Source organism: Bos indicus, chromosome 10, assembly GCF_029378745.1.
Source record: "Bos indicus isolate NIAB-ARS_2022 breed Sahiwal x Tharparkar chromosome 10, NIAB-ARS_B.indTharparkar_mat_pri_1.0, whole genome shotgun sequence".
Classification (NCBI taxonomy): Eukaryota; Metazoa; Chordata; class Mammalia; order Artiodactyla; family Bovidae; genus Bos; species Bos indicus.
In genome coordinates this window covers 17,859,401-17,885,793 of record NC_091769.1, presented here as the reverse complement: position 1 = coordinate 17,885,793, position 26,393 = coordinate 17,859,401, and the positions used below count along the sequence as shown (strand labels likewise).

The following is a 26,393-nucleotide window of genomic DNA, read 5'->3' as shown; positions in this document are numbered from 1 at the left end:
GACATGTTCATTTTTTTCTTCCCATCCTGCATTTTTTGTTGATCAGTGGTTTTTTTCTTTTAATGATTTAGAAATTGTACATCTTATCTTCTTTTCTAATGGTAGCCCTTGAGATTTGAAAACACATAGATAAACATATACTTTTCTATTTCTCCCAAACAGGGAAAGAAACTTGGCAAACTTCAACATCCTTTCTCTGAGGATATTCTGGGATTATTTTTTTCAGGTTATTAAAATTTTTTGCATTATGTGCTGTGCTTAGTCGCTCAGTCATGTCCAACTCTTTGCTACCCCATGTACTGTTGGCCGTCAGGCTCCTCTGTCCATGGGTATTCTCCAGCAAGAATACTGGAGTGGGTTACCATGCTCTCCTCCAGGGCATCTTCCCAACCCAGGGATCAAACCCAGGTCTACCTGCAGTGCGGGCAGATTCTTTACCAACTGAGCCACCAGGGAAGCCCACTTATTAATGAGTCTTTCCACAACATCATTTCTTTAATTCAGTGCTTCCTATTTTTTACATTTACTGCTCATTTTGTAGCAGCACCTCACTCAGTACTTTTTTTCCAGAATGTTCTGTGGGCTTTTTAGAGAGTTCAGCTCTGCCAATCAGATACACATGGGTAAGCTCTGAAATCAGAACTGAACTAAGTGGGAGAGTAAGCACGCCAGATACCCCTTTTATTGGTATGAATCATAGTAGAGCCAAGTTTTGAGGAGGGGAGCGGGGAACTCCCTGACCCCTGTGTGAACAGTGGAGGCCATGGTCTGGACAGGCATCCTGACCCCCCAGCCCCAGACTGTAGCCAAGGTGGCAGTGTCTTGGTGGACCGGCTCTGTGGTATCCTTGTGGGACCCCCTCCAGGCCCAGGCTAGAGGCTGCTTCCCTGTCCCTCTCAGTGACTTTGTAGATAGCTCATTTCTTGTATACCAGTTGTTTTCTCCTTCCTCTGGTCAGGGTGAATTCCCTATAACCGAGGCGTGACTGGCACACCATCTTTGGCTTTCCTCTCTCCACGCCGCACCCTGTCAGTCCGTGTTTTCTGTCAGGTACACTTCTCTGTGTTTTTCAGTTATCTTCTCTATTCTTTCTTAGTTCAGACCCTTATAACCTCTCTCCTGGAATATAGACTGGCCTCCTGAATGGTCTCCGTTCCTTCCATCTCGATCCTCTCAAATGGCAGCTATTCTAGAACATGAATCTAACCACATGATTGTTGTGCTTAATTACAAAGCACAGTATTCATTTTGTTTTTCATGGATTTCTGGGCTCCTCAAAATCAGATCACAATCAATCTTTCTACTTTCACTCTCTATCACAATTCACAATCATCCTATGCTCTAATTATACTGAATTATTTACAACTCCCTGTGCCTTTGCAGATCTCCTTCCCTCATACCCTGTATCTGAAAAAAAGATTATTCATTCCTGATGAGCTAGAAAAACGTTAACTCCTTGTGAAGCCTTCCCCAATGTTCTTCCAAAGCGTAATCTCTCCCATACTCTTACAACCCTCTCTTACAACATCTGAAATGTCTTATCTTATTAGCTCATAAACTAATAAGTTAATGTATTAGCTTATAAGCCACAAAAAACAAGAACTTTATCATATTCATCTTTATATCCCCAATACTTTGGAGAAGGCCAGACAAAAACAAATTTAGGATATTTGTGGAATGAATAAATAGCACAATTAAGAACTGTGTGTTATGTATTACTTTGTCTGGTGCAACAATACTTCTATAAAAACTATAGAAATGAAAGTTTACCTGGCATCACCCAGTATTGAAATCAGACGGTACTGGGGTAATTCAGAAGATGCTACATGGGCTAGGATTCCAAACAGCCTCTCAGCCATTATCATATCATTTTGCGTCACCTGAAGAGACAAATAGGAAAGGGGTAAAAAATGACATTGCCTCTTAACTTGATACAACTAACACAATCTCATAGAAATGTCCAGATTAAATATTTTCTTGGAGGGACTTCCTTGGTGGTCCAATGGTTGAGAATCCAATACAGAGGATGCCAGTTCGAGTCTTGGTTGGGGAACTAAGATCCCACATGCTGCAGGGCAACGAAGCCTGCAAACCGCAACTACAGAGCCATGCACTGCAAGGAAGACCCCACATGTTGCAACTAAGACCTGATGCAGCAGCCAAAAATAAATTAATTAATTAAAAAATTTCTTTTCAGGGAAAATACATTCTCCTGGGCTGTAAGAAGAGAGTGAGTTCTGACTGATATTTCTCTTTTCTCCCTGAGCTTGATTAGAATGTAGATTTACAAATGTGGCTTATAGTGATGGAAGAGGGCTGGGAGGTGAGGTGTTAGCTCTGACTTAGAAGCCATGGTTCCTGAGGATTATACTTGAAACACCTTAAATTCTTAATCAATTTTTTTTTTTTCAAAAATCCCAAAGCTTCTTTGAGTAGAATGATTTAAGGGGGAAAATCTCAAGTGTCAATGAAATAGATTAACTTTAATAATGTGTTAAAGGCAAGTCAATGTGTTGTTAATATCTTGTTCCTGAAAGGATAATTTCATCCCTTTCTGAGGGAATGAACATTGGATTAGGAATGGCACTCCTGCTTCTTCTCAAGTTGCATCCACCTTTCTCCCCACAAGGAATAATTTGTCACAGCTATATTCCCCATGTGGGCTCGTTCCTGTGTTAACCAAGAAACTACTAAAAGCTAAAAGCAAGACTTACATTAATATCTGGGCATTTTTTAAATATAAAATTAGGTTTCTTGCATTTTAAATACTATTTCTTTGCCAATAGAATTCAGTGGTTCCCAATCAGGGGCCACTTTGGCCCCTAGGGAATGTTTGCCAGCATCTGGAGATGCTTTTGGCTCATTGCAACTAGTGGACAGATGCTACCAGCATCTAGTGAGTTGAAGCCACTTAAGCCACTTAATAACCCACAACGTACGGGACAGTCCCCATAACAAAAAATAATCTGGTCCAAAATGTCAACAGAGCTGAGGTTGAGAGACCCTGGTACATTCTGGATCTTTAAAATCTTTATTCTTAACACTTGTTATAATTACCTACACAGGGATTTTCTGGAAAATAACCCATAATTCACAAGCGACTTATACATATGAATCACTGCAGGCTGACTCTTTCCCTTCCTTCCCTAGACTTCAGCAGTTACTGAGGCTGCAGCTCCCTGGAATCATTCCTCCAGCTGACAACTAACTTGTTTGGTCTAACACAGTCACCTAGTGGCCAGTGTAGGCCACTGCTCCATCTTCTCCTCTTGATGCTCACAATGCTCACTCTCTCTCATACAGAGAAAAGCAGAAATACAGCATGACACTATCACATATTGTCAAGGACGAGATAAGCAGTTTTATTCCAGGTCTTTTATTAAAAGGTCAAATATTCCTGGGCATTGACATTTTCAGAACTTTAAATCAGAGTACATTACATTGGTTCTTTCTCATTCTTCTCTACTTTATACAATTATATTATACTATTACTTCCTATTTTAAGGTTTTATAATAACTATTATGTCTCCAGCAGTGATCCACATTTGGGTAAATACAGTATTTGGGGTTAATCAAGATAATGGTTTGGCCATTAACGAGGGAGAATTCCTCACCTATAGCTAAAATAACTATCCTACAGTCCAGGCTAGCTTTGTAAACTTTTGGAACTATTAGATCTGACCAGTACTTACAACCTCTCTGGGGAAATACCAAGAGGGTACATAAAACTAAAACCAATCTCTTGAGAGCTAGTTGGAGAAATTAATAGTCATCTGAAGGTTCCAGGTTTGCCCTACATCTTCAACAGATGGCTGATACTGGGGTCATGGACCTACCATAGCTGATGCAAATTTCACATGGCTCTTGTGTGCTGACCCAGAGACCTCCAGTCTCCTGATGGCATGCTGGAGTTCTCAAGTTTTAGGCCAGAGTTACTTATAGTGTATCAGTTGCAGGGACTACAGTTGCTATTATCACCCTGCTAGCAAAGTTGATTATAGCTCATCTTACAATAAGGAGGTCTGAATTTTAAGAGATAATCACACTAATACTAGTAGCATATTAAAAGATTTTTTCCTTTGGAAGATTATCTAAACTCAGTTCTGGAATTCCACAGTAGAAGAAGAAGCATTTCTCTCTCTTCTTCCAAAGTAATATTTAAAGAGAACATGATCTTTGGATAGCTGGGGGATTACCCTTGTGACAAGCTTAGCAGAATCAATCTGAAAAACAACTCTTTGCTAATAATTTTCCAGTTATTCAGGCTCCAGACCTAAATTATACAATGTAGATATGTCCAAGCAGCTGTTACAAACTATTAACAAAGCAATCTAGACTTTTACTTATGGTTGTTTTATTTCCTTTTTCATTCATGTTGACTTTTTCTTCTTTTAACTTTCCTCCTTGCTTATTTCTCCCTCTTACTCTTCTTTTTAAAATCACTCTTCTTTCCCTATGTACATTTTTCTTGCATGTTATTCTTCCCTTCCTCTATCACAACCTTTATTAAATGACATTTAGTATCACTTCCCCAGGCCCTTTTGCATGTCAGTATGTAAAACACTCTGAAAAACACAAAGATCACATTACTTACAGAAGTGTTCTTTTTCTTTTCATTTTAAACTATTATCCTATCAATCCTTCTTTGAATACTCAAAAACAATAGAAAAAAGTATTTACTGTTCACCATGATTTGGTTACTAATTTATTCACAAAATTTGCCTAGTATACTAGAAATTTTTAGACAAATATTTTTAGCTTTTCAACATTTTAAATGTGATGATTTTTAAAAAAAATTATTTCTCAAAAGTTCAATCGTGATTTTATACATAAATTCCTGGATATTTTTATGATTATTTCCCTTTAAAAGGAACATTTTAATTCTATAGTTGACTTAGTGTTTAGCTTACCTCTGTTCCATTTATTTTCTGCATATTAAAATGGCTCAGCCTAAACAGGACATAATATTTCCAGAGTGTAAAATTGACAACTGGATTTCCTTGAGGATCAATTGTCAACTGGTCAACTCGACGGAGCTGTGCTAGTGCATTAAATTGCTGCAGCATTACAAGATTTGTTTCCTTGAATTTAAGGTGCTACAATAATAAACAAAAAAAGGGGTAAATATTGACTCTAACCATCTTAAAATGTTACCATTAAAGCTTTACTATCATTCCCCAAATAAGTCTAAACTAGCTAATATGTTTTCATTAAACCAACTAAATGTATTAAACTTAAATACCTTTAATCCATCTAATACAAAATTATTGATAGAATATATTAAGCCACCCAATATTGAATTCGAAGTGATTTCCATTCTGCAAAGGACATCCACCTATCTATTAACTAACTACATTTCTAAAAAATTACATAAATATACAATAATTCAGACTCTTCCAGATATTACAATGATTTTATATGCTTTACATGGAGATTAAATCTACAAAGGAAAAACCAGAAGTAAAATTTTCAGAACTTTACAAATACAGGGCTCACAGTACTTCTGAGAAGAACTAGTTAACCATTACTACTTTTATCTTGCTAATTAGTATGTAGGCTACTTAAACTGGCTATCAGAAAACAAAATACGAACACTGAAATGCTGATAGAAATGTTCTGTCTGTAAATTTGGATGATCTTTTCTAAACACACTGTCTCCACTTCTATCCTTTTTATTAGAAAGGAGAATATAACAAAAGAACAAAATACATTATAAAAGGGTTGGTGATGAGGAAACCAGAATTGAAGGAGACACATGTACCCCAATGTTCATTGCAGCACTGTTTACAATAGCCAGGACATGGAAGCAACCTAGATGTCTATCGGCAGACGAATGGATAATAAAGCTGTGGTACATATACACAATGGAATATTACTCAGCTATTAAAAAGAATGCATTTGAATCAGTTCTAATGAGGTGGATGAAACTGGAGCCTATTATACAGAGTAAAGTATCTATATTGAATTTAGAAAGATGGTAACAATGACCTTATATGCAAGATAGCAAAAGAGACAAAGATGTAAAGAACAGACTGTTGGACTCTGTGGGAGAAGGTGAGGGTGGGATGATTTGAGAGAATAGCATCGAAACATGTATATTACCATATGGAAATAGATCACCAGTCCAGGTTTAATGCATGAGACAGGGTGCTCAGGGCTGGTGCACTGGGATGACACTCAGGGATGGGATGGGGAGGAAGTTGGGAGGGGGTTCAGGATAGGGAACACATGTACACTCATGGCTGATTCATGTCAATGTATGGCAAAAACCACTACAATATTGTAAAATAATTAGCCTCCAATTAAAATAAATAAATTTTTTAAAAAAGCGTTGTTGAGGGAAATCACTAGCTAATTGAAAAAAACACAATGATAATAAAAACTCAAGAGAGAACTCAGAAATCACAGCTTTCACAAATTCATACTAATAATTAATATAATAATACCATAACTGGAAAAGGCGAATGTCTCAAAGTAACTTTAATGAGCTATTAAAATGGTTTTAAATGTTGTTAGGAGACTACTATAAAAATTATATGTGAGTATACTTGTCCTGTCAATACCAGGTATAGTAAATGAATATATAATAGAGAGTTAGATGAGGTCCTGTTGAAAGTTTCCCAAAGTAGAAGCACATCACTTGAATAAAATTACATTGGTCCTTCATACTCCATAAGGAAGCATTTTCTAGAGAGAAAATTTCCAATATTAACAGAATACTGCAAGGCCATTTATGAATACTAATTTAAATCTCAGATTCAGAAATTCAACACAAGAACTCAGTGTCCCTGCCAGATAGAAACGGCATAAATAAAAGTTAAAATAGGTCCTTGGCCTGAATATACAAGTCATGACTGAGAAGAATTCAAATATACAACAAAAAGGAAATGTTTACCAGAGAATTAGGAAACTTAATCTTCAATTTGGGAAGCACTTGGACGATTTCATCAAATTCTATGAAAGTGAAGGACACTGTTGTCACCATTCCTGCTGTTTGCACGCTCCAGTTGCGATCCAGGCACTCCAGCGCTCCCGAGCCATACAGGGAGAGCGTGTCTCCATCCACTTCAACAAGGTGTGTGTCTGTGACAGAGAGGTCCTGTAATGCACTGGTGAGTCCTGAGTCCAGAGACCTGGGAAACCCGTCATAGAATCTTAATGAAAGTTTTATCATGCAAAGTAAATAACACATTATAAAGATCTGTTGGAAAAGGTATTTGAAATTTTACATCCATTTCTTTTTATTTCAATAATTAAACCCAGAGCACTAAAGACTAATTTTCAGTAGTACATCTGCAAGCTTTATATTCTCCTATAGTCATATACTTTAATTTAAAAAGAGGCACATGTGAACAAAAAATTACTACTTTTAAACCCAAATTATTTACACTGATGAAAGAGAATTGATATTCTATTTAGTTTTAAAACAATACATTTAAGATAACCAAGAAGGACCTACTGTATAGCACATGGAATTCTGCTCAGTGTTATGTGGCAGCCTGGATGGGAGGGGAGTTTGGAAGAGAATGGATACATGTATATGCATGGCTGAGTCCCTTCACTGTTCACCTGAAACTATCACATTGTTAACTGGCTATACCCCAATACAAAATAAAAAGGTTTTAAAAAAAGAAAAAAATAAAACAATCCATTTAATATAGCATAGATACTTTTGCATGTCAAAACAAGTAAGTTTTCCTACTCTGGCAAGTATTCCACTGTCTGGCTGAAAAAAAACTGCATTTTACAGAATAATATTTCTATAGTAAGAACAATGTAATATAAAACTATGTTTGTAAAATACTTGGGAATTCACATAATAACTGCTAAAAATAGTTTCTCTCTCGGAAGCTGGACTAAGAGGTAATTTTGACTCCACATTTTTTATTACTTCAATATTGTTTGAAAATATGCAAGTGTATATATATTACAGTTATAGGCAGCAATATCAACTAAGATTTCCTCCCCGTATTGAAATAAGAAATGATAAAAAATCCACTACATACACATACAAAATAACTTCACATACTCTACTGACTATGATAACGGTTAATATTTTCAAAGTTAGAGCCCCACTTCTGTGAAAGGTTACCTAAATGAATGCTCTTGAAGAAGAAAAGAAATAGCTTCAGTTCAGTTGCTCAGTTGTGTCTGACTCTTTGCGACCCCGTGGACTGCAGCACGCCAGGCCTTCCTGTCCATCACCAACTTCCAGAGCTTGCTCAAACTCATGTCCATCGAGTTGGTGATGCCATCCAACCATCTCATCCTCTGTTGTCCCCTTCTCCTGCCTTCAATCTTTCCCAGCATCAGGGTCTTTTCCAATGAGTCAATTCTTCACAACAGGTGGCCAAAGTATTGGAGTTTCAGCTTCAGCATCAGTCCTTCCAATGAATATTCAGGACTGATTTCCTTTAGGATGGTCTGGTTGGATCTCCTTGCAGTCCAAGGGACTCTCAAGAGTCTTCTCCAACACCACAGTTCAAAAGCATCAATTCTTAGGCGATCAGCTTTCTTTATAGTCCAACTCTCACATCCATACATGACGACTGGAAAAGCCATAGCCACTTGACCCAATCAAATTTTCTGCTTCATGAATACAGACACAACTATTTGTTACTCAACCTCAAAACTCAAACAATGCTTTGTTTTCATTATGGAATTTTGCTTTTAAACAGTATTTATTTGCCGTTACTAACATATTAATGTTTTGCCTTCCTTTCGACTCCAACAGAATTTTGTATACTCCTCTGATACATCACTTCTCATATTCAATCATAATTATTGGTTTACAATTCTGGCTACATTTTTTCATCTTTGGAGGGTCTGGAATCTATTAATGGGCTTTTCACAATGTAAATGATTGCATTATTAAAGATCTTCAGAAGTTTTATAATGTTGATGTTGTGAGTAAGACTGACAAACCATCACCTTGGTGGTTTATTATGCTTTACTAGATTTCCATGCACTTACTCCATAGGCACCAGTTAACATGTAACATATTTGTTAACACAATAAGAAGTTGAGTAATAACATCCATCAACTCTGTGAATATGTGACCAAGAAAATATAAAAAGGATTGATTTCTGCCAGGTTAGTGCTCATGGCAATGATTATTATACAGTAATAATCAAACATTTAATGAGTAATGGTGTGTGAATAATCTTAGACAAAAATCCTATAGAGGTAATGGCTGATAATAAAACAAAAATAAGATGAGAATTAAGAGTTTCTTATATTGTGGTTTGTGTGATAACTGTGTGTTGAGCTATGTAGAGCAGGTGGAGCTAGTGATAAACAATCTGCCTGCCAATGCTGGAGACACAAGAGACACGGGTTCGATCCCTGAGTCTGGAAGATCCCCTGGAGTAGGAAATGGCACCCCCCTCCAGCATTCTTGCCTAGAAAATTTCATTGGCAGAGGAGCCTGGTGGGCTATAGTCCATTGGACGGCAAAGAGTTGGGCAAGGCTGAGCAACTGAGTGCACACACAACCTGTAGAACATATAATCATTTCTGGAATAGAATAAAGGAGTTACATTTCAATGCCACTAAAATAAAGATGGCTTATGAAAAGAATACACACCACAGTTACAACACTTGCCGTACTGTACTGCAATTGCTTGTTTCCTTCTCTGTCTCTCTTACTAAATAATGTGATCCTTGAGGGTTCAAACTCTATCACATTCACTATAGTAGATCAGCACCTAGCACAGCTCCTAGCACATGTTGTGCTCAATAAATATTTCTTCAAAGAATTAATGAATAAGACAATTATGAATTTTCTTATGAGTATCTACTGAATCTTTAAAAGGGTGTTCCAACCATCAACTGTTGTTTGAACAAAGGGGCAGAGTCGGTGATAAAGACACAGGCTAAGGGGTTAGTAAGACGGTTCTCACAGGTGCTGCTGCTGCTAAGTCGCTTCCGTCGTGTCCAACTCTGTGCGACCCCATAGATGGCAGCCCACCAGGCTCCCCCGTCCCTGGGATTCTCCAGGCAAGAACACTGAAGTGGGTTGCCATTTCCTTCTCCAATGCATGAAAATGAAAAGTGAAAGTGAAGTCACTCAGTCGTGCCTGACTCTTAGCGACCCCATGGACCGCAGCCCACCAGGCTCCTCCGTCCATGGGCTTTTCCAGGCAAGAACACTGGCATGGGTTGCCATTGCCTTCTCCTCTCACAGGTGAGGCAAACACAAATAATGAAAAAGTAAAGTCAAGGCAAAAAAAAAAGTTTGCTAGTTAATGTAGTGATGCCCGATGGCCACGATACTCAGCGAAAGAAGTTGAATCATAGCTATGAGAAGTTGTGTTGTTTTACATCGTCTGTTTGAACATGTCTTGTTTATCTTTTTTCCATATGATTAAAAGTTTAATCAAAATAAATCAAAATAAAATGCCTTTATTAGAAAAATGGTTATTTTCTTTAAAAGTTTTTTAGTAAACTGTTGAGAAAATAAGTGAAATAATAAATAATCCTAGCCTGAGCAAAACAGTTGTACAGGTCCAAAACAAAGCAGAAGTAATTTCCAACTGCTGTAGACTTCATATGGACATTCAGTAGAAACAAATGGCAAGTTTGCTGGGCTGTAGCTAGGAAACAAAGCACCTGTTAAATAGGTCTTACAGGACCAAACCTTTTTCAGTTATTTTTTTTTCCCCTCTATTAAAAAGAAGGAACTTTATTTTTTTTTAATTCATTTATTTTAATTGGAGGCTACAATTTTGTAGTGTTTTTTTGCCATACATTGGCATGAATCAGCCATGGGCATACATGTGTTCCCCATCCTGAACCCCCCTCCCAACTTCCTCCCCATCCCATCCCTCAGGGTCATCCCAGTGCACCAGCCCTGAGCACCTTGGGCTGGCGATCTGTTTCACATATGATAATATACAAGTTTCAATGTTATTCTCTCAAATCATCCCACCCTCACCTTCTCCCACAGAGTCCAAAAGACTGTTCTTTACATCTGTGTCTCTTTTGACATCTCACATATAGGGTCATCGTTACCATCTTTCTAAATTCCATATAGATGTGTTAATATATGTATTGGTGTTTTTCTTTCTGACTTACTTCACTCTGTATAATAGGCTCCAGTTTCATCCACCTCATTAGAACTGATTCAAATGTATTCTTTTTAATAGCTGAGTAATACTCCATTGTGTATACATACAATTTTCTTATCCATTTGTCTGCTGATGAACATCTAGGTTGCTTCCATGTCCTACCTATCGTAAACCGTGCTGTGATGAACATTGGAGTACACGTGTCTCTTTCAGTTCTGGTTTCCTCAATGTGTATGCCCAGCAGTGGGATTGCTGGGTTGTATGGCAGATCTGTTTTCAGTTTTTTTAAGGAATCTCCACACTGTTCTCCATAGTGGCTGTACTAGCTTGCATTCCCACCAACAGTGTTAAGAGGGTTCCCTTTTCTCCACACCCTCTCCAGCATTTATTCTTTGTAGACTTTTGGATAGCAGCCATTCTGACTGGTGTGAGATGGTACCTCATTGTGGTTTTGATTTGCATTTCTCTGATAATGAGTGATATTGAGCATCTTTTTATGTCTTTTTTTAGCCATCTGTATGTCTTCTTTGGAGAAATGTCTGTTTAGTTCTTTGGCCCATTTTTTGATTGGGTCGTTTATTTTTCTGGAATTGAGCTGTAGGAGCTGCTTGTATATTTTTGAGATTAATTCTTTTGGTCAGTTGCTTCATTTGCTATTATTTCCTCCCATTCTGAAGGCTGTCTTTTCACCTTGCTTATAGTTTCCTTCATTGTGCAAAAGCTTTTAAGTTTGATTAGGTCCCATTTGTTTATTTTTGCTTTTATTTCCATTACTCTGGGAGGTGGGTCATAGAGGATCCTGCTGTGATGTATGTCAGAGAGTGTTTTGCCTATGTTTTCCTCTAGGAGTTTTATAGTTTCTGGTCTTTCGTTTAGATCTTTAATCCATTTTGAGTTTATTTTTGTGTATGGTGTTAACAGTGTTCTAGTTTCATTCTTTTACAAGTGGTTGACCAGTTTTTGCGGCACTACTTGTTAAAGAGATTATCTTTTCTCCATTGTATATTCTTGCCTCCTTTGTCAAAGATAAGGTGTCCATAGGTGCATGGATTTATCTCTGGGCTTTCTATTTTGTTCCATTGATCTATTTTTCTGTCTTTGTGCCAGTACCATACTGTCTTGATGACTGGAGCTTTGTAGTATAGTCTGAAGTCAGGAAGGTTGATTCCTCCAGTTCCATTCTTATTTCTCAGGATTGCTTTGGCTATTTGAGGTTTTTTGTATTTCCATACAAATTGTGAAATTATTTGTTCTAGTTCTCTGAAAAATACAGTTGGTAGCTTGATAGGGATTGCATTGAATCTACAGATTGCTCTGGATAGTATACTCATTTTCACTATATTGATTCTTCCGATCCATGAACATGGTATATTTCTCCATCTATTTGTGTCATCTTTGATTTCTTTCATCAGTGTTTTATAGTTTTCTATATATAGGTCTTTTGTTTCTTTAGGTAGCTTTATTCCCAAGTATTTTATTCTTTTCATTGCAATGGTGAATGGAATTGTTTCCTTAATTTCTCTGTTTTCTCATTATTAGTGTATAGGAATGCAAGGGATTCCTGTATGTTAATTTTATATCCTGCAACTTTACTATATTCATTGATTAGCTCTAGTAATTTTCTGGTGGAGTCTTTAGGGTTTTCTATGTAGAAGATCATGTCATCTGCAAATAGTGAGAGTTTTACTACTTCTTTTCCAATCTGGATTTCTTTTCTTTTTCTTCTCTAGTTGCTGTGGCTAAAACTTCCAAAACTATGTTGAATAGGAGTGCTGAGAGTGGGTACCCTTGTCTTGTTCCTGATTTAAAGGGAAATGCTTTCAATTTTTCACCATTGAGGATAATGTTTGCTGCAGGTTTATCATATATGGCTTTTATTATGCTGAGGTATGTTCCTTCTATGCCCACTTTCTGGAGGGTTTTTATCATAAATGGATATTGGATTTTGTCAAAGGCTTTCTCTGCATCTATTGAGATAATCATATGGTTTTTATCTTTCAATTTGTTAATGTGGTATATCACATTGATTGATTTGCAAATATTAAAGAATCCTTGCATCCCTGGGATAAAGCCCACTTGGTCATGATGTATGATCTTTTTAATATATTGCTGGATTCTGTCTACTAGAATTTTGTTAAGGATTTTTGCATCTATGTTCATCAGTGATATTGGCCTGTAGTTTTCTTTTTTGTAGCATCTTTGTTTGGTTTTGGTATTAGGGTGATGGTGGCCTCATAGAATGAGTTTGGAAGTTTACCTTCTGCAATTTTCTGGAAGAGTTTGAGTAGGATAGATGTTAGCTCTTCTCTACATTTCTGGTAGAATTCAGCTGTGAGGCTGTCTGGTCCTGGGCTTTTGTTTCCTGGAAGATTTCTGATTACAGTTTTGATTTCTGTGCTTGTGATGGGTCTGTTAAGATTTTCTATTTCTTCGTGGTTCAGTTTTGGAAAGTTATATGTTTCTAAGAATTTGTCCATTTCTTCCAAGTTGTCCATTTTATTGGCATATAGTTGCTGATAGTAGTCTCTTATGACCCTTTGTATTTCTGTGTTGTTGTTGTGATTTCCCCATTTTCATTTCTAATTTTGTTGATTTGATTCTTCTCCCTTTTTTCCTTGATGAGTCTGGCTAATGGTTTGTCTATTTTATTTATCTTCTCAGAGAACCAGCTTTTAGCTTTGTTGATTTTTGCTATGGTCTCCTTTGTTTCTTTTTCATTTATTTCTGCCCTAATTCTTATGATTTCTTTCCTTCTACCAACCCTGGGGTGCTTCATTTCTTCTTTTCTAGTTGCTTTAGGTGTAGAGTTAGATTATTTATTTGATTTTTCTCTTGTTTCTTGAGGTAAGCTTGTATTGCTATGAATCTTCCCCTTAGCACTGCTTTTACTGAATCTCACAGGTTTTGGGTTGTTGTGTTCTCATTTTTATTCATTTCTATGCATATTTTGTTTTCTTTTTTGATTTCTTCTGTGATTTGTTGGTTACTCAGAAGCATGTTGTTTTAGCCTCCATATATTTGTATTTTTAATAGTTTTTTTTCCCTGTAGCTGACATCTAATCTTACCGCATTGTGATCAGAAAAGATGCTTGGAATGATTTCAATTTTTCTGAATTTACCAAGGCTAAATTTATGGCCCAGGATGTGATCTATCCTGGAGAAGGTTCCATGTGCACTTGAGAAAAAGGTGAAATTTGTTGTTTTGGGGTGAAATGTCCTACAGGTATCAATTAGGTCTAACTGGTCCATTGTATCATTTAAGGTTTGTGTTTCCTTGCTAATTTTCTGTTTAGTTGCTCTATCCATAGGTGTGAGTGGGGTATTAAAGTCTCCAACTATTATTGTGTTACTGTTAATTTCCCCTTTCATACTTCTTAGCATTTGCCTTACATATTGCAATGCTCCTGTGTTGGGTGCATACATATTTATAATTGTTATATTTTCTTCTTGGATTGATCCTTTGATCACTGTTTCAGTTATTTTCTGAATGAGGCTCAAGGTCAGCCTCAAACTCTGGCCAACAGGAAATAGAGGAAGCTGTTCCTCGGGTAAAATGTGCCCTGATTTCCATAAAAAAAAATTATTCGGGAAGTTTTCTCCCCATGTTCATATGTTGGGGATTGTCCTTCCAGTTTTTCTTGTATGCCTAAAGATACGTCCACATCTTTTTAGTCAAACATGCCTACATATTATTTCTTTTGCTCTATCATTCATTTATTGGCCAAACATTTGCTAAAAGCTCACTGTATACAGGGCACTGTCTTAAGAATTCTGTCATAGGCAACCAACTCATCTGCATTGAAAAAGTCAATCAGAACAGAAATCATGGGCAAGTTTTTTGATACATCAAAACTTTCTTCACTTTTACTGACTTATGGTCCCAGAAAAATAACTGCTCAAATAATACTCTGTAATTAAATTAATAAGCAAATGGGTATAATTTCTAAAGACCTCGACTCCATTAAACAAATAGGTTAATCTGGAGAGGTATTCATTGGGGATATAAAGATAATAGTTACTTATGCTTAAGGAGCTCCCATTCTGTATGAGGGTGGAAAGCAAGATAAATAAATACATTAATCCTAATATAGTATGCTTATTATCTCACAATGAATATTTAAGCAATATGTTACGGAAATGCAGAGGAAGAATGACTAATTCTGCTAGTGTGGAGAAGTCAGGTTTCAGAAGGAGGTAGTATTGATATTTGAAGTGGTCCTTGAAAGATAAACAGCAGAATTTTATCAGAAGTAGAAGGAAGAAGCATACTTTATGTAAGAAAAACAGAATGAAGAAAGGCACAGAAGCCTAATTATAACATACTCAGTTAAAAACAATTTCAATATGGATAGAACACTGAAATTAAGAAATTAAACACTAAAATATATAGGGGATTAGAAGCTGAAGATGAAGTCAAAAAAATCAGATTTTATCCCATAAGTTTGAGGAGCAGAAAAAGATTTTTAAATAAAAAAGTAACAGAACCATATTCAGTGCAAGTTTTTAAGCATCTCCAGTGTGCCATGCATGGAGCTAGGTTCTGTGGCTGGGAATAAAAAGATGAATAAGATATGTTCCCTGCCCTCAAGGACCTACTTGAGACAGATATGTTGGTCAATTTTTTGTGGATGAGGTAGTTATTAAGGAGAGATTGAATGGAGGGAGGTTAGTAGGAAGACTAGCGCAATAGTGTCAGCTAGATTATATAACAAAAAAGAAGGCATCATGCAGTGGAAAAGGCACTGGCAAGAAAATCAGATAGAGCTTAGTTCAAATCCTAGATTTGCCAGAATAAACAGATGACTTTTGGAGCAAGTGCCCGAATTTCTTTGTAGTTTCAGTTTCCTTATACGTAAAATATTGATCATAATACATATTTTTTCAGAGTTGTTACTAAGACTAGAAGTAATATTCTAAACCACATGGTGGTGGTGGTTTAGTCGCCAAGTCATGTCTGATGCTTGTGACCCCCTGGACTGTAGCCCACCAGGCTCCTTTGTCCATGGGACTTCCCAGGCCAAAATACTGGAGTGGGTTGCCATTTCCTTCTCCAGGGAACCTTCCCGACCCAGGGATCAATCCTAAACCATACTTAATGCTTACTTCAATAGATTTTAATGATAATTATTAATAAAAGAACACAGATATACCAGGTATTTGAGAGATCATAAAAGGAGGACTTAGTGACTGTGAGGATGCAATGACAGGGAGGATTCAAAAGGTTTAGAGTAGGTGATGGAGTCAACCTGGCCTAGGTTTTACCCCTGTCAAGGCTAAATTCATGCTTTAAGAAATGTGGTATTCCTCTACAGAGGATCCATGCTTTATAATTTGTTTTTCCATGAAGTGTAATACATTTCAATGTATATTTCCCAATTCAAGTACTATTTATATAACAGTAAGGCAGTCTGCCATCAAATAGGAATTCTCTTAAAGATTTTTAGAAGTTAATTCCAAGTCCATGTGTTCATTAATCCAACTCAACCTTTATATGAGAATGAATCAGAAAAATATTCTACGCCTTCCTGATTAGTAAAGGACTCTTAAGACTAGATGATTAACTTTATGCAATAAAGTAGTAAGTCCCAGAAAGCCAGGATAAATGGAGAATATACTCTTAAATGCCTAAGTGGAGAGAAAAGACAATATTTCAGAGGATTACAGGTTTTTTTTTTTTTTTTTAATCTTTATGCATTCTATAACAAGCTAGAATAGAAAGACTTAAAATATTTCGGAAGATTCTTTTCCCAATGAATAAGTAGTGCTGATTCCTATAATAATGTATTTTATGAATTTCTATTACAACATTCATAGGTGTGGAAATTCATTTTATGCATTATTTTTTATTATAGTAGTGTTGGCTAAAATACCACACTGTTCATAGACAGGAAATGACCGAAAATAAACCAGCCTCACTGTATGCATCCAATGTAAGCAAAGAAAACATTACACCACGTACTTTCCCATTTCTGGCAGGGGGAAGAAACCTGTAATATGTCATTTTACTATAGAGCTGTCCCAAGTACAGTGAACAGTGAAATCATTAATGGGATATACCAAAGTTTTACAGAATTTCTTCCCTTTATGTGACTATAATTTTTTCATGGACACTTATTTCCAGCCGTTTAGTTACACACCTATAAGCCAAAGGTCACAGACATTATAACACAAGAATTAGCCACTTTTTTGGCATTATGAAATACTAAAGACCATAAATGGGATTATTAAAAATGGAAAATTTTATGAAGCATTAAAAAGCAAATTGGAACCCTAAGGAAGAGACTCTGTGGCCCTCTGACTTTCTACCTTCAGATAGAGCCAGGCTTGTATCATTCCTAAAAGATGAAATTTAATTATATTTTTAAAGACTTACAGAGAATGTAGTAATAAAACTTCTAATTGTTAAAACGTTTCACTTTGTGCTTTCAGATAAAATAGTTGATAGAATTAGCATATGTTTGAAACTCTCCCTCCAAGACCCCATTAAGGTAATTAAAAGGTTATAAACTCACAATAACAACAAGTAAAGAGGACAGGGGGAGACAGTCTTTAGCAAGAAGTTTCAGTAAATTTCTGGAAGCTGGGTGAAGAATTTTGAGTGAGGAAGGACGAAGGAAACCATAGCTCTGGATATGAAGTGGGGACAAGAACAAAAATGTCAGCCAAGATGCCCAAACTTTAGAAAGGAGTAAACAGAGATATGATGGAAGATGGGAGTGAGAAGTGAGACTAACACAGGGAGGGGCCTTAATTGAAGGTCTGCAAGGACCCTGCTACTTCCTTCTTCCACTGCCAAAAAACAGGCAGAGGGACACTGCACTTGATTCGGAAAAGCAAAGAATACTCAGCAAATAACACTGGGCCAACTGGCTATTCCTAGGGAGAAACAAAGAAATTCAACCCAACCTCAAACTTACAAATCAATTTCAGATGTAATAAAGACTAAAATATGATAGGCCACATTTTAACCTTTAGGAAGACAAAATGGGAGAATATTTTTATAATCTCAGTGTAGTAAAAAAAAAAAAAAAAGTTTTTACCCTTAAACACAATTTAAATGGGTAAACCATAGAAGAAAAGACAAACATTTTGGTATCTTCAAAATACAAATGGTATTTAAAGTCAAACAAATATATGATATTGCATAGGGGGAAAGCAGAGAGAGAAAAGAAAGCTCAGGACTAAAATCAGAGGAATTCTACCATCTAGAAGTTGAAAGGACAGAAGTACTTGAGGATATGAAAAAGACACATAATCCAAGTAAAAAGTAAATACTACTAGTAATATGATGTAAAACAATAAACTGTAAACAATGATCCAAAAGGAAATAGTGAGATTAAATTAGGTCAGGGAGATAGCAGGCTTCAAAAAGAGTGGAGTCTATTTAACAGATAAATAAGAAGTTCAAAGAAACTGAAATGTGGCAAAGGAAGCACAAGTCTCTTTGTTAAACAAACAAAAACAGGCCATCAGAAACCCCAGATGAAAACAAACTATGTAGGAAAGGCATGGCTCAAATATGAAGCAAACTAAACTGCGGCATGGTTTTGAACAAACTTTGAAGCGTAACCTTTCAGTCTGATACTAGGACTAGTTTTCTTGAATGGTTTAGGAAGCAGAAAATAAGATATAAGTATACAACTTGACTCTCAAGTAAAAAATAGTTACATGATAATTACATAATCACAGAAATTTAAACACTGTATCAGTTTTCAATCTTTGAAAGTGCAAGTCGCTCAGTTGTGTCCAACACTTTGCAATCCCATGGACTGTGGCCCGCCAGGCTCCTCTGTCCATGGGATTCTCCAGGCAAGAATACCGGTTTGGGTAGCCATTCCCTTCTCCAGGGGATCTTCCCAACCCAGCGATCGAACCCAGGTCTCCCTCATTGAAGGTGGATTCTCTACCATCTGAGCCACCAGGGGAGCCCAAGAATACAGGAGTGGGTGGCCTATCCCTTCTCCAGGGGATCTTCCCCACCCAGGAATCAAACTGGGGTCTCCTGCATTGCAGGCGGATTCTTTACCAGTTGAGCTAATCTATAGAAGCTACCAAATAACAAATGTAATGGTTACAGAACAAATATAAATGATACTGATCTTGAAATATAAAAGTATAGTTCATAGACTACAACAAAATTAGAGTACCAAAGGAGAGGAAAAGGCAGGATAGAGAAGTTTGAAACTCCATCTCTCCATAAAGGCAACAAATATAATAGCAAAAACTATCACAATCAACTTTTTCAGAATTCTGGAATCTAAGAAATATTACAACAATCAGGGGAATGTTTAATGAAGAAAAACATTGCTGATTTTTACAGAATTTAAGACAATTCTGTGGCATTTAAGGTTACCCTGTTCCTATCCCCTACTTCCCAGCTCAGTGGCAGCCTTGAACATGACAGCTCACATTCCTTGTGTGGGTTGCTGGTACCAGAGGAAGCAATACATATCTTATTATAAAAAAAAAAAAAATTGTGGTTATACATTTTGACATGTCTAGTAGCTCGCCAAAGGATCAGCTCAAGGACTTGCTTTTGTTTCCCTGCCTCTGAGCTGCCCCGTAGCTGAAGTGGCTTCCTGGGTGGCAGTTTTCAAAAGTATTTAAAGGCAAAAATGTATTTAGCTGCTGCCACACAGGGCAAACAATAGAGAGACCAAAAAGACTAAGAAACAAGAGGCTGGGGAAGAAGATATTTAGGGGAAGAAGGACTTTGGGAAGCTCCTGTGTATTCCAGGGAAGCTACAGGGTGACACTTAGGTCCACATTTATGCTCAGAAAAGTCTTTTCAGGTCTTTTCTGAACATCAACTCCAACTGTGGAAAGACAAAGATAAACAGAGATTCTTAAAAGCGACAAGAGAGAAATGACTAGTCCTGTATTAATAAAAAGAATCTTCAATAAGATTAATAGCCAACTTCTCATCAGAAACCATGGAAGACAGAGGCAGTGGGATGGCATATTGAAAGGAAAAAAAAAAAAAAAAAAACTGTTAACCAAGAATTCTGTATCCAACAAAATTGTACTTCAAATCTAAGGGAGAAATTAAGACATTTCTAGATAAACAAAAATTGTGAGAGTTCATTGCTAGTACACCTGCTCTATAAAAAAAAATGCTAAAGTGGTCCTTTAGATTGAAATGAGAGGAACCCGGACCATAAGTCAGTCACATGAAGAAACAAAGAATACTAGAACAGATAATTATATGATAAATATAGAATCCAGTGTCCCTGTATTTTTAGTTGGTAACTCCTCTTTATTCTTGCATGATTTAATAGACAAATGCATAAAATAGTACCTATAAATCTATGTTAATGTCCACACAATGTATAAAGACAAAATTTGGAGCTATATGAGAGCGAAGTGTTTACAAATTAATACAACTAAATTTGTATTAATGCAAACTAAACTGTTAAATATTAAGATATCAGTTATATTCCTTAGTGAAAGTGTTAGTCACTCAATTGTGTCCGACTCTTTTGCAACCCCGTGAACTGTAGCCCGCCAGGCTCCTCTGTCCATGACATTCTCCAGGCAAGAAAACTGGAGGGGGAGCCATTCCCTTATCCAGGGGATCTTCTTGACCCAGGGATCAATCTCATATACATTCAAAGATTTGGTAGAAATGGAGTCAGCAAGATACACTTAAAAGGGTGAAAGTAAAAGCTGCTCAGTTGTGTTTGACTTTTTGTGACCCCATGGACTATACAGTCCATGGAATTCTCCAGGCCAGAATACTGGAGTAGGGAGCTGTTCCCTTCTCCAGGGGATCTTCCCAACCCAGGGATCGAACCCAGGTCTCCAGCATTGCAGGTGGACTCTTGATCAGCTGAGCCACCAGGGAAACCCACCTGAAGAGTAGTCAGCCATAAAAGCCAACAAAATAATGCCACTGCAGCAACAGGGATGGACCCAGAGATTGTCATATTAAGTGAAGTCAGACAAAGACAAATATCATTTGATATTGCTTATACGTAGAACCTTTTAAAAATGGTACAAATTAACTTATTTACAACACAGAAATAGAGTCACAGGTGTAGAAAACAAACATAATTACCAGGGGGAAAGGAGAGAGGGAGGGAATGAGGGATATATACACTCACCACTATATACATATATATATATAGAGGTAACTAATAAGGACCTACCATATAGTACACTCTATTCAATATTCTGTAGTAGTCTATATGGGAAAAAAATCCAAAAAAGAGTGGATATATGTATATGTATAACTGATTCACTTTGATGTACACCTAAAACTAACACAACACGGTAAATCAACTATACTCCAATTAAAAATTTTAAAAATAAATAATTAAAAACAAAAAATAAATAAAAAAGAGTAGCCACATAGGTAAAAGGAAAATCAAGTGAATGTGCTTTCAAGAATATTAATGTAAAGATCCTATCAACAATGAGTATCAACTATGTCAATGGGAGTGGCATGTTCAAGCAAAATAAGAACTTGAAGTTCAAAAAGTCAATCTGGATTCTCTGTTTAAGAGCCCTTCATGTAGGCATATACAAGGTAAAATAAGCTCTTTAAGAAATATTCCTACCTTTCCAATGTAACAGATTTTACAGGAATCACAACCACAAGCCAAACTGAAAAAAAAAATCTACAACTACTGGAAGTTGTGATTTTGCATTAGTCTCTACTAATAATTTCTTGTCTATCTCTAAAGTGTTACTTTTCTGACTTCATAGATAAATGTCATCTATGTCTCCTTGAATTAAAAGTTTTTAGATCATCAAAAAGGGTTGGACCATGATAATGTAATCGTGTCTTCATGGCACTTTGAACTTAACAACTGTAGAAATTTTTGCCAGAAACTGTGGATCTCTTTCCTAATAATTCATTACTGCTCTCCACATCCTCTGCATTGAACCCACACATCAATTTTCCCATCTCTTCCAAATTCTTCATTTGTGCTCTTTCCTTAAAAAACCTCTAGCTTTGTGGAACTCCTAATAAAAGTTCTGAAACTCTTGGAAGCAATTTTAAGTCATAGTAATTTTCACTAGCAGATACTTCTTTCTCTTGGAACCAGCTGTTTTTTACAGGGTCACAAAATTTTTGGAAAAAAGTTGTTTTAAAAGTTTAGAGTATCAGGAAAGTCACATTAATAGTCTGGAGTCCACCTATCAGTCTGCCTAATAGTCAGAGTCCAGCAATCAGAGATAGTTTTGCCAGGTAAAAGAATCAATTAATGAACAATGACACTCCCGTAATCACTGCTGCTGCCAACACTAGTAAAATGTGAACAGTGAACATCTCTGTGATACGGGCATAGGATGCATGGCTGAGATTGGAAGGAGATAATGATGGTCACCATTGAATACTCTGGCCCTTGGTTCCACACCTAGTTCTATCAGCAATAACTTCAATGTCCACACAATAATAACTTCAACTCATCTCCTCTCCTCTTCTCCTCTCCTTATTCTTTTCTACTCTTCTCCAACAACGCATTCCCAGGGCCGTAGTGGCCTCCAAAGTGTTTTTTATGTTATTATTAACATATATCCATCTCTAAAATCTTCAACTTCAAAAACTTAATTTGACCATAAATTCCCACTAGTTCAGCTCACTACTAACCCTATTACTTTATGTAATTCTCATCATTAATCTCATAAAGGCTTCTAGTCCCAGAAATACTACATTTTCTTCCAATTCATTGGCAACCTTCTACTTTTCAACTATTTAAAAGTAGCCTAGACCATATGATCTATCATTTCTTTCGACATTATACTTGAATTTTTAAATTCCTTATCTTTGATCCTTTATTTCCTTATTCTTTCTAAGATATTTAGCTTTTCTACCGATATACCTATAACAAACCTTCACTGTATTAAAAAGCAGAGACATCACTTTGCTGACAAAGGTCCATAACGTCAAAACTATGATTTTTCCACTAGTCATGTTTGGATGTGAGAGCTGGACCATAAAAAAGCTGAGAGCTGAAGACTTGATGATTTCGAATTGTGGTGCTGGAGGAGACTCTTGAGAGTCCCTTGGACAGTAAGGAGATCAAACCAGTCAATCCTAAAGGAAATCAAACCTGAATATTCACTGTAAGGACTGATGCTGAAGCTGAAGCTCCAATACTCTGGCCATGTGATGCGAAGATCCAATTCATTGGAAAAGACCCTGAGGCTGGGAAAGATTGAGGGCAGGAGAAGAAGGGGGTGACAGAGGATGATATGGTTGGATGGCATCACCGACTCGATGGACATAAGTTTGAGCAAACTCCAGGAGACAGTGAAGCACAGGGAAGCCTGGCTTGCTGCAATCCATGGGGTTGCAAAGACAAGACTTAGCGACTGAACAACAACAACAACTGATATATCTTGTCATTCTGTACTCCTGGAATACTCGCTCAACAATTCAGACTAGCTGCTATAATTTCATGGTCTGTAACTTCCTTTCAGTCAGTTCAGTTCAGTCACTCAGTCATGTCCGACTGTTTGCGACCCCATGAATCGCAGCACACCAGGCCTCCCTGTCCATCACCAACTCCCAGAATTCACTCAAGACTCATGTCCATTGAGTCAGTGATACCATTCAGCCATCTCATCCTCTGTCATCCCCTTCTCCTCCTGCCCCCAATCCCTCCCAGCATCAGAGTCTTTTCCAATGAGTCAACTCTTCGCATGAGGTGGCCAAAGTACTGGAGTTTCAGCTTTAGCATCATTCCTTCCAAAGAAATCCCAGGGCTGATCTCCTTCAGAATGGACTGGTTGGATCTCCTTGCAGTCCAAGGGACTCTCAAGAGTCTTCTCCAACACCACAGTTCAAAAGCATCAATTCTTCGGCACTCAGCTTTCTTCACAGTCCAATTCTCACATCCATACATGACCAATGGAAAAAACCATAGCCTTGACTAGACGGATCTTTGTTGGCAAAGTAATGTCTCTGCTTTTGAATATGCTATCTAGGTTGGTCATAACTTTCCTTCCAAGGATTAAGCATCTTTTAATTTCATGGCTGCAGTCACCATCTGTAGTGATTTTGGAGCCCAAAAAAATAAAGTCTGACACTGTTTCCACTGTTTCCCCATCTATTTCCCATGAAGTGATGGGACCAGATGCCATGATCTTCGTTTTCTGGATGTTGAGCTTTAAGCCAACTTTTTCACTGTCCATTTTCACCTTCATCAAGAGGCTTTTGAGTTCCTCTTCACTTTCTGCCATAAGGGTGGTGTCATCTGCATATCTGAGGTTATTGATATTTCTCCCGGAAATCTTGATTCCAGCCTGTGCTTCTTCCAGTCCAGAGTTTCTCATGATGTACTCTGCATATATGTTAAATAAGCAGGGTGACAATATACAGTCCTGACATACTCCTTTTCCTATTTGGAACCAGACTGTTGTTCCATGTCCAGTTATAACTGTTGCTTCCTGACCTGCATACACATTTCTCAAGAGGCAGGTCAGGTGGTCTGGTATTCCCATCTCTTTCAGAATCTTCCACAGTTTATTGTGATCCACACAGTCAAAGGCTTTGGCATAGTCAATAAAGCAGAAATAGATGTTTTTCTGGAACTCTCTTGCTTTTTCCATGATCCAGCAGATGTTGGCAATATGATCTCTGGTTCCTCTGCCTTTTCTAAAACCAGCTTGAACATCTGGAAGTTCACGGTTCATGTATTGCTGAAGCCTGGCTTGGAGAATTTTGAGCATTACTTTACTAGCATTGAGATGAGTGCAATTATGCGGTAGTTTGAGCATTCTTTGGCATTGCCTTTCTTTGGGATTGGAATGAAAACTGACCTTTTCCAGTCCTGTGGCCACTGCTGAGTTTTCCAAATTTGCTGGTACATTGAGTGCAGCACTTTCACAGCATCATCTTTCAGGATTTGAAATAGCTCAACTGGAATTCCATCACCTCCACTAGCTTTGTTCGTAGTGATGCTTCCTAAGGCCCACTTAACTTCACATTCCAGGATGTCTGGCTCTAGGTGCGTGATCACACCATCGTGATTATCTGGGTAGTGAAGATCTTTTTTGTACAGTTCTTCTGTATTCTTGTCATCTCTTCTTAATATCTTCTGCTTCTGTTAGGTCCATACCATTTCTGTCCTTTATCGAGCCTATCTTTGCATGAAAGAACTAACTTCCTTTAGTTCCTCAGAATTTTCCTTCAACATCTCAACACTTCCCTAGTTAGCTCCCTAGTATACTTGAAAAATGTAGAGATATACCATGATTTTTAAAGTGATGATTTATTATCTTACAAATGTTAATCCTACTGATATAAACAACTTAAATACCATTTGAAGAAGGTTCTTAACTTTTCATTTAAATGATTTTAAAGCTCATATGTAAGAACAAGTGTGTGAGAATTGAAACTTTGAAAATAGTGAAAGCATATTTCCCTTACTAGATATTAAAACTATAAAATGACAATAATCAAAATAGTCTGGTATTGGCATTAAAACAGATAAGTAGGTTAGTGAAATGGAATAGAAAGTTCAGAAATATATCCAGTATTTATGGGAACTTAATATAAGATGAAATGACATTCTCATTACAAAAGAGAATAATTTAATTGAGGAATGCTATTAGAAAACTGACTAGTCAATTGGAATGGAGTCAAGTTAGGCTCTTACCTAATACCATATATAAAAATAAAATTGATGTATTAAAGGAGGAATTTTAAAACCTTATTAAAATCTTAGAATAAAATTTATAAGGTCATTTGGATAAACTTGGAACTAGGAATCCTTCTTAAGGAAGATAGAAAAAATATTTTTAAAGAAAAGATAAATCAGAAATAGAACTAATGGGTAGTATTTCATAAATCTAAAGCCCAATGACATAAAGTTTTAATTTTATAAAGTATAGTTATATACAAGTAGAATTATTTTGACATTTAAATAATATTAAATAAAGTTTCAGGACAATATAAGTGATATATCCATTATATAAGTTATCACTTAATTAAAATGTTAATTCTTATTTCCTTATTTTTCTAGCTGAAAGATCTGAGAAACTCTACATGTGGATACCCAAGTGAGGTGAAGGAGGTATGCTGGTCAATATAAATTAATCTTATAACTAAAACTGCTAAAGTATGTCTGTCTTTAAAATATATGTCAAACTCTAACTACAGTAAACTTCCAAAATATTATTCTAATTCCTCTTAAATGACTTGTTGATTACACTCTTCATATATGGAAAGCTGAAAGAATACTGGCTGAAAAGCTGAAATAAAAGCTATATTATATTTAGTTTGAAATGTGTTTCAGAATTTGGTCAGGTCATTAGATAACTGTGCATCAAATGAAACAAAACTGAAGTGCATTCTATCTTTGAGTTTTAGCT

At 36.7% G+C, this 26,393-nt stretch overlaps 1 protein-coding gene across 6 annotated transcripts in view; it reads right to left on the bottom strand.

The window, feature by feature from the left end:
* LRRC49 (leucine rich repeat containing 49) overlaps positions 1 to 26,393 on the bottom strand; it is a 149,316-nt gene that overhangs the window by 15,554 nt on the left and 107,369 nt on the right. For all 6 annotated transcript variants that reach the window (XM_019968201.2, XM_019968200.2, XM_070797009.1 and 3 more), the window contains 3 exons: positions 6,896 to 7,133; positions 4,911 to 5,096; positions 1,771 to 1,880 (listed from right to left, as the gene is read on the bottom strand). In XM_019968201.2, the coding sequence (XP_019823760.2) occupies positions 1,771 to 1,880; positions 4,911 to 5,096; positions 6,896 to 7,133 (534 nt within the window). The remainder of the gene's footprint in view (positions 1 to 1,770; positions 1,881 to 4,910; positions 5,097 to 6,895; positions 7,134 to 26,393) is intronic.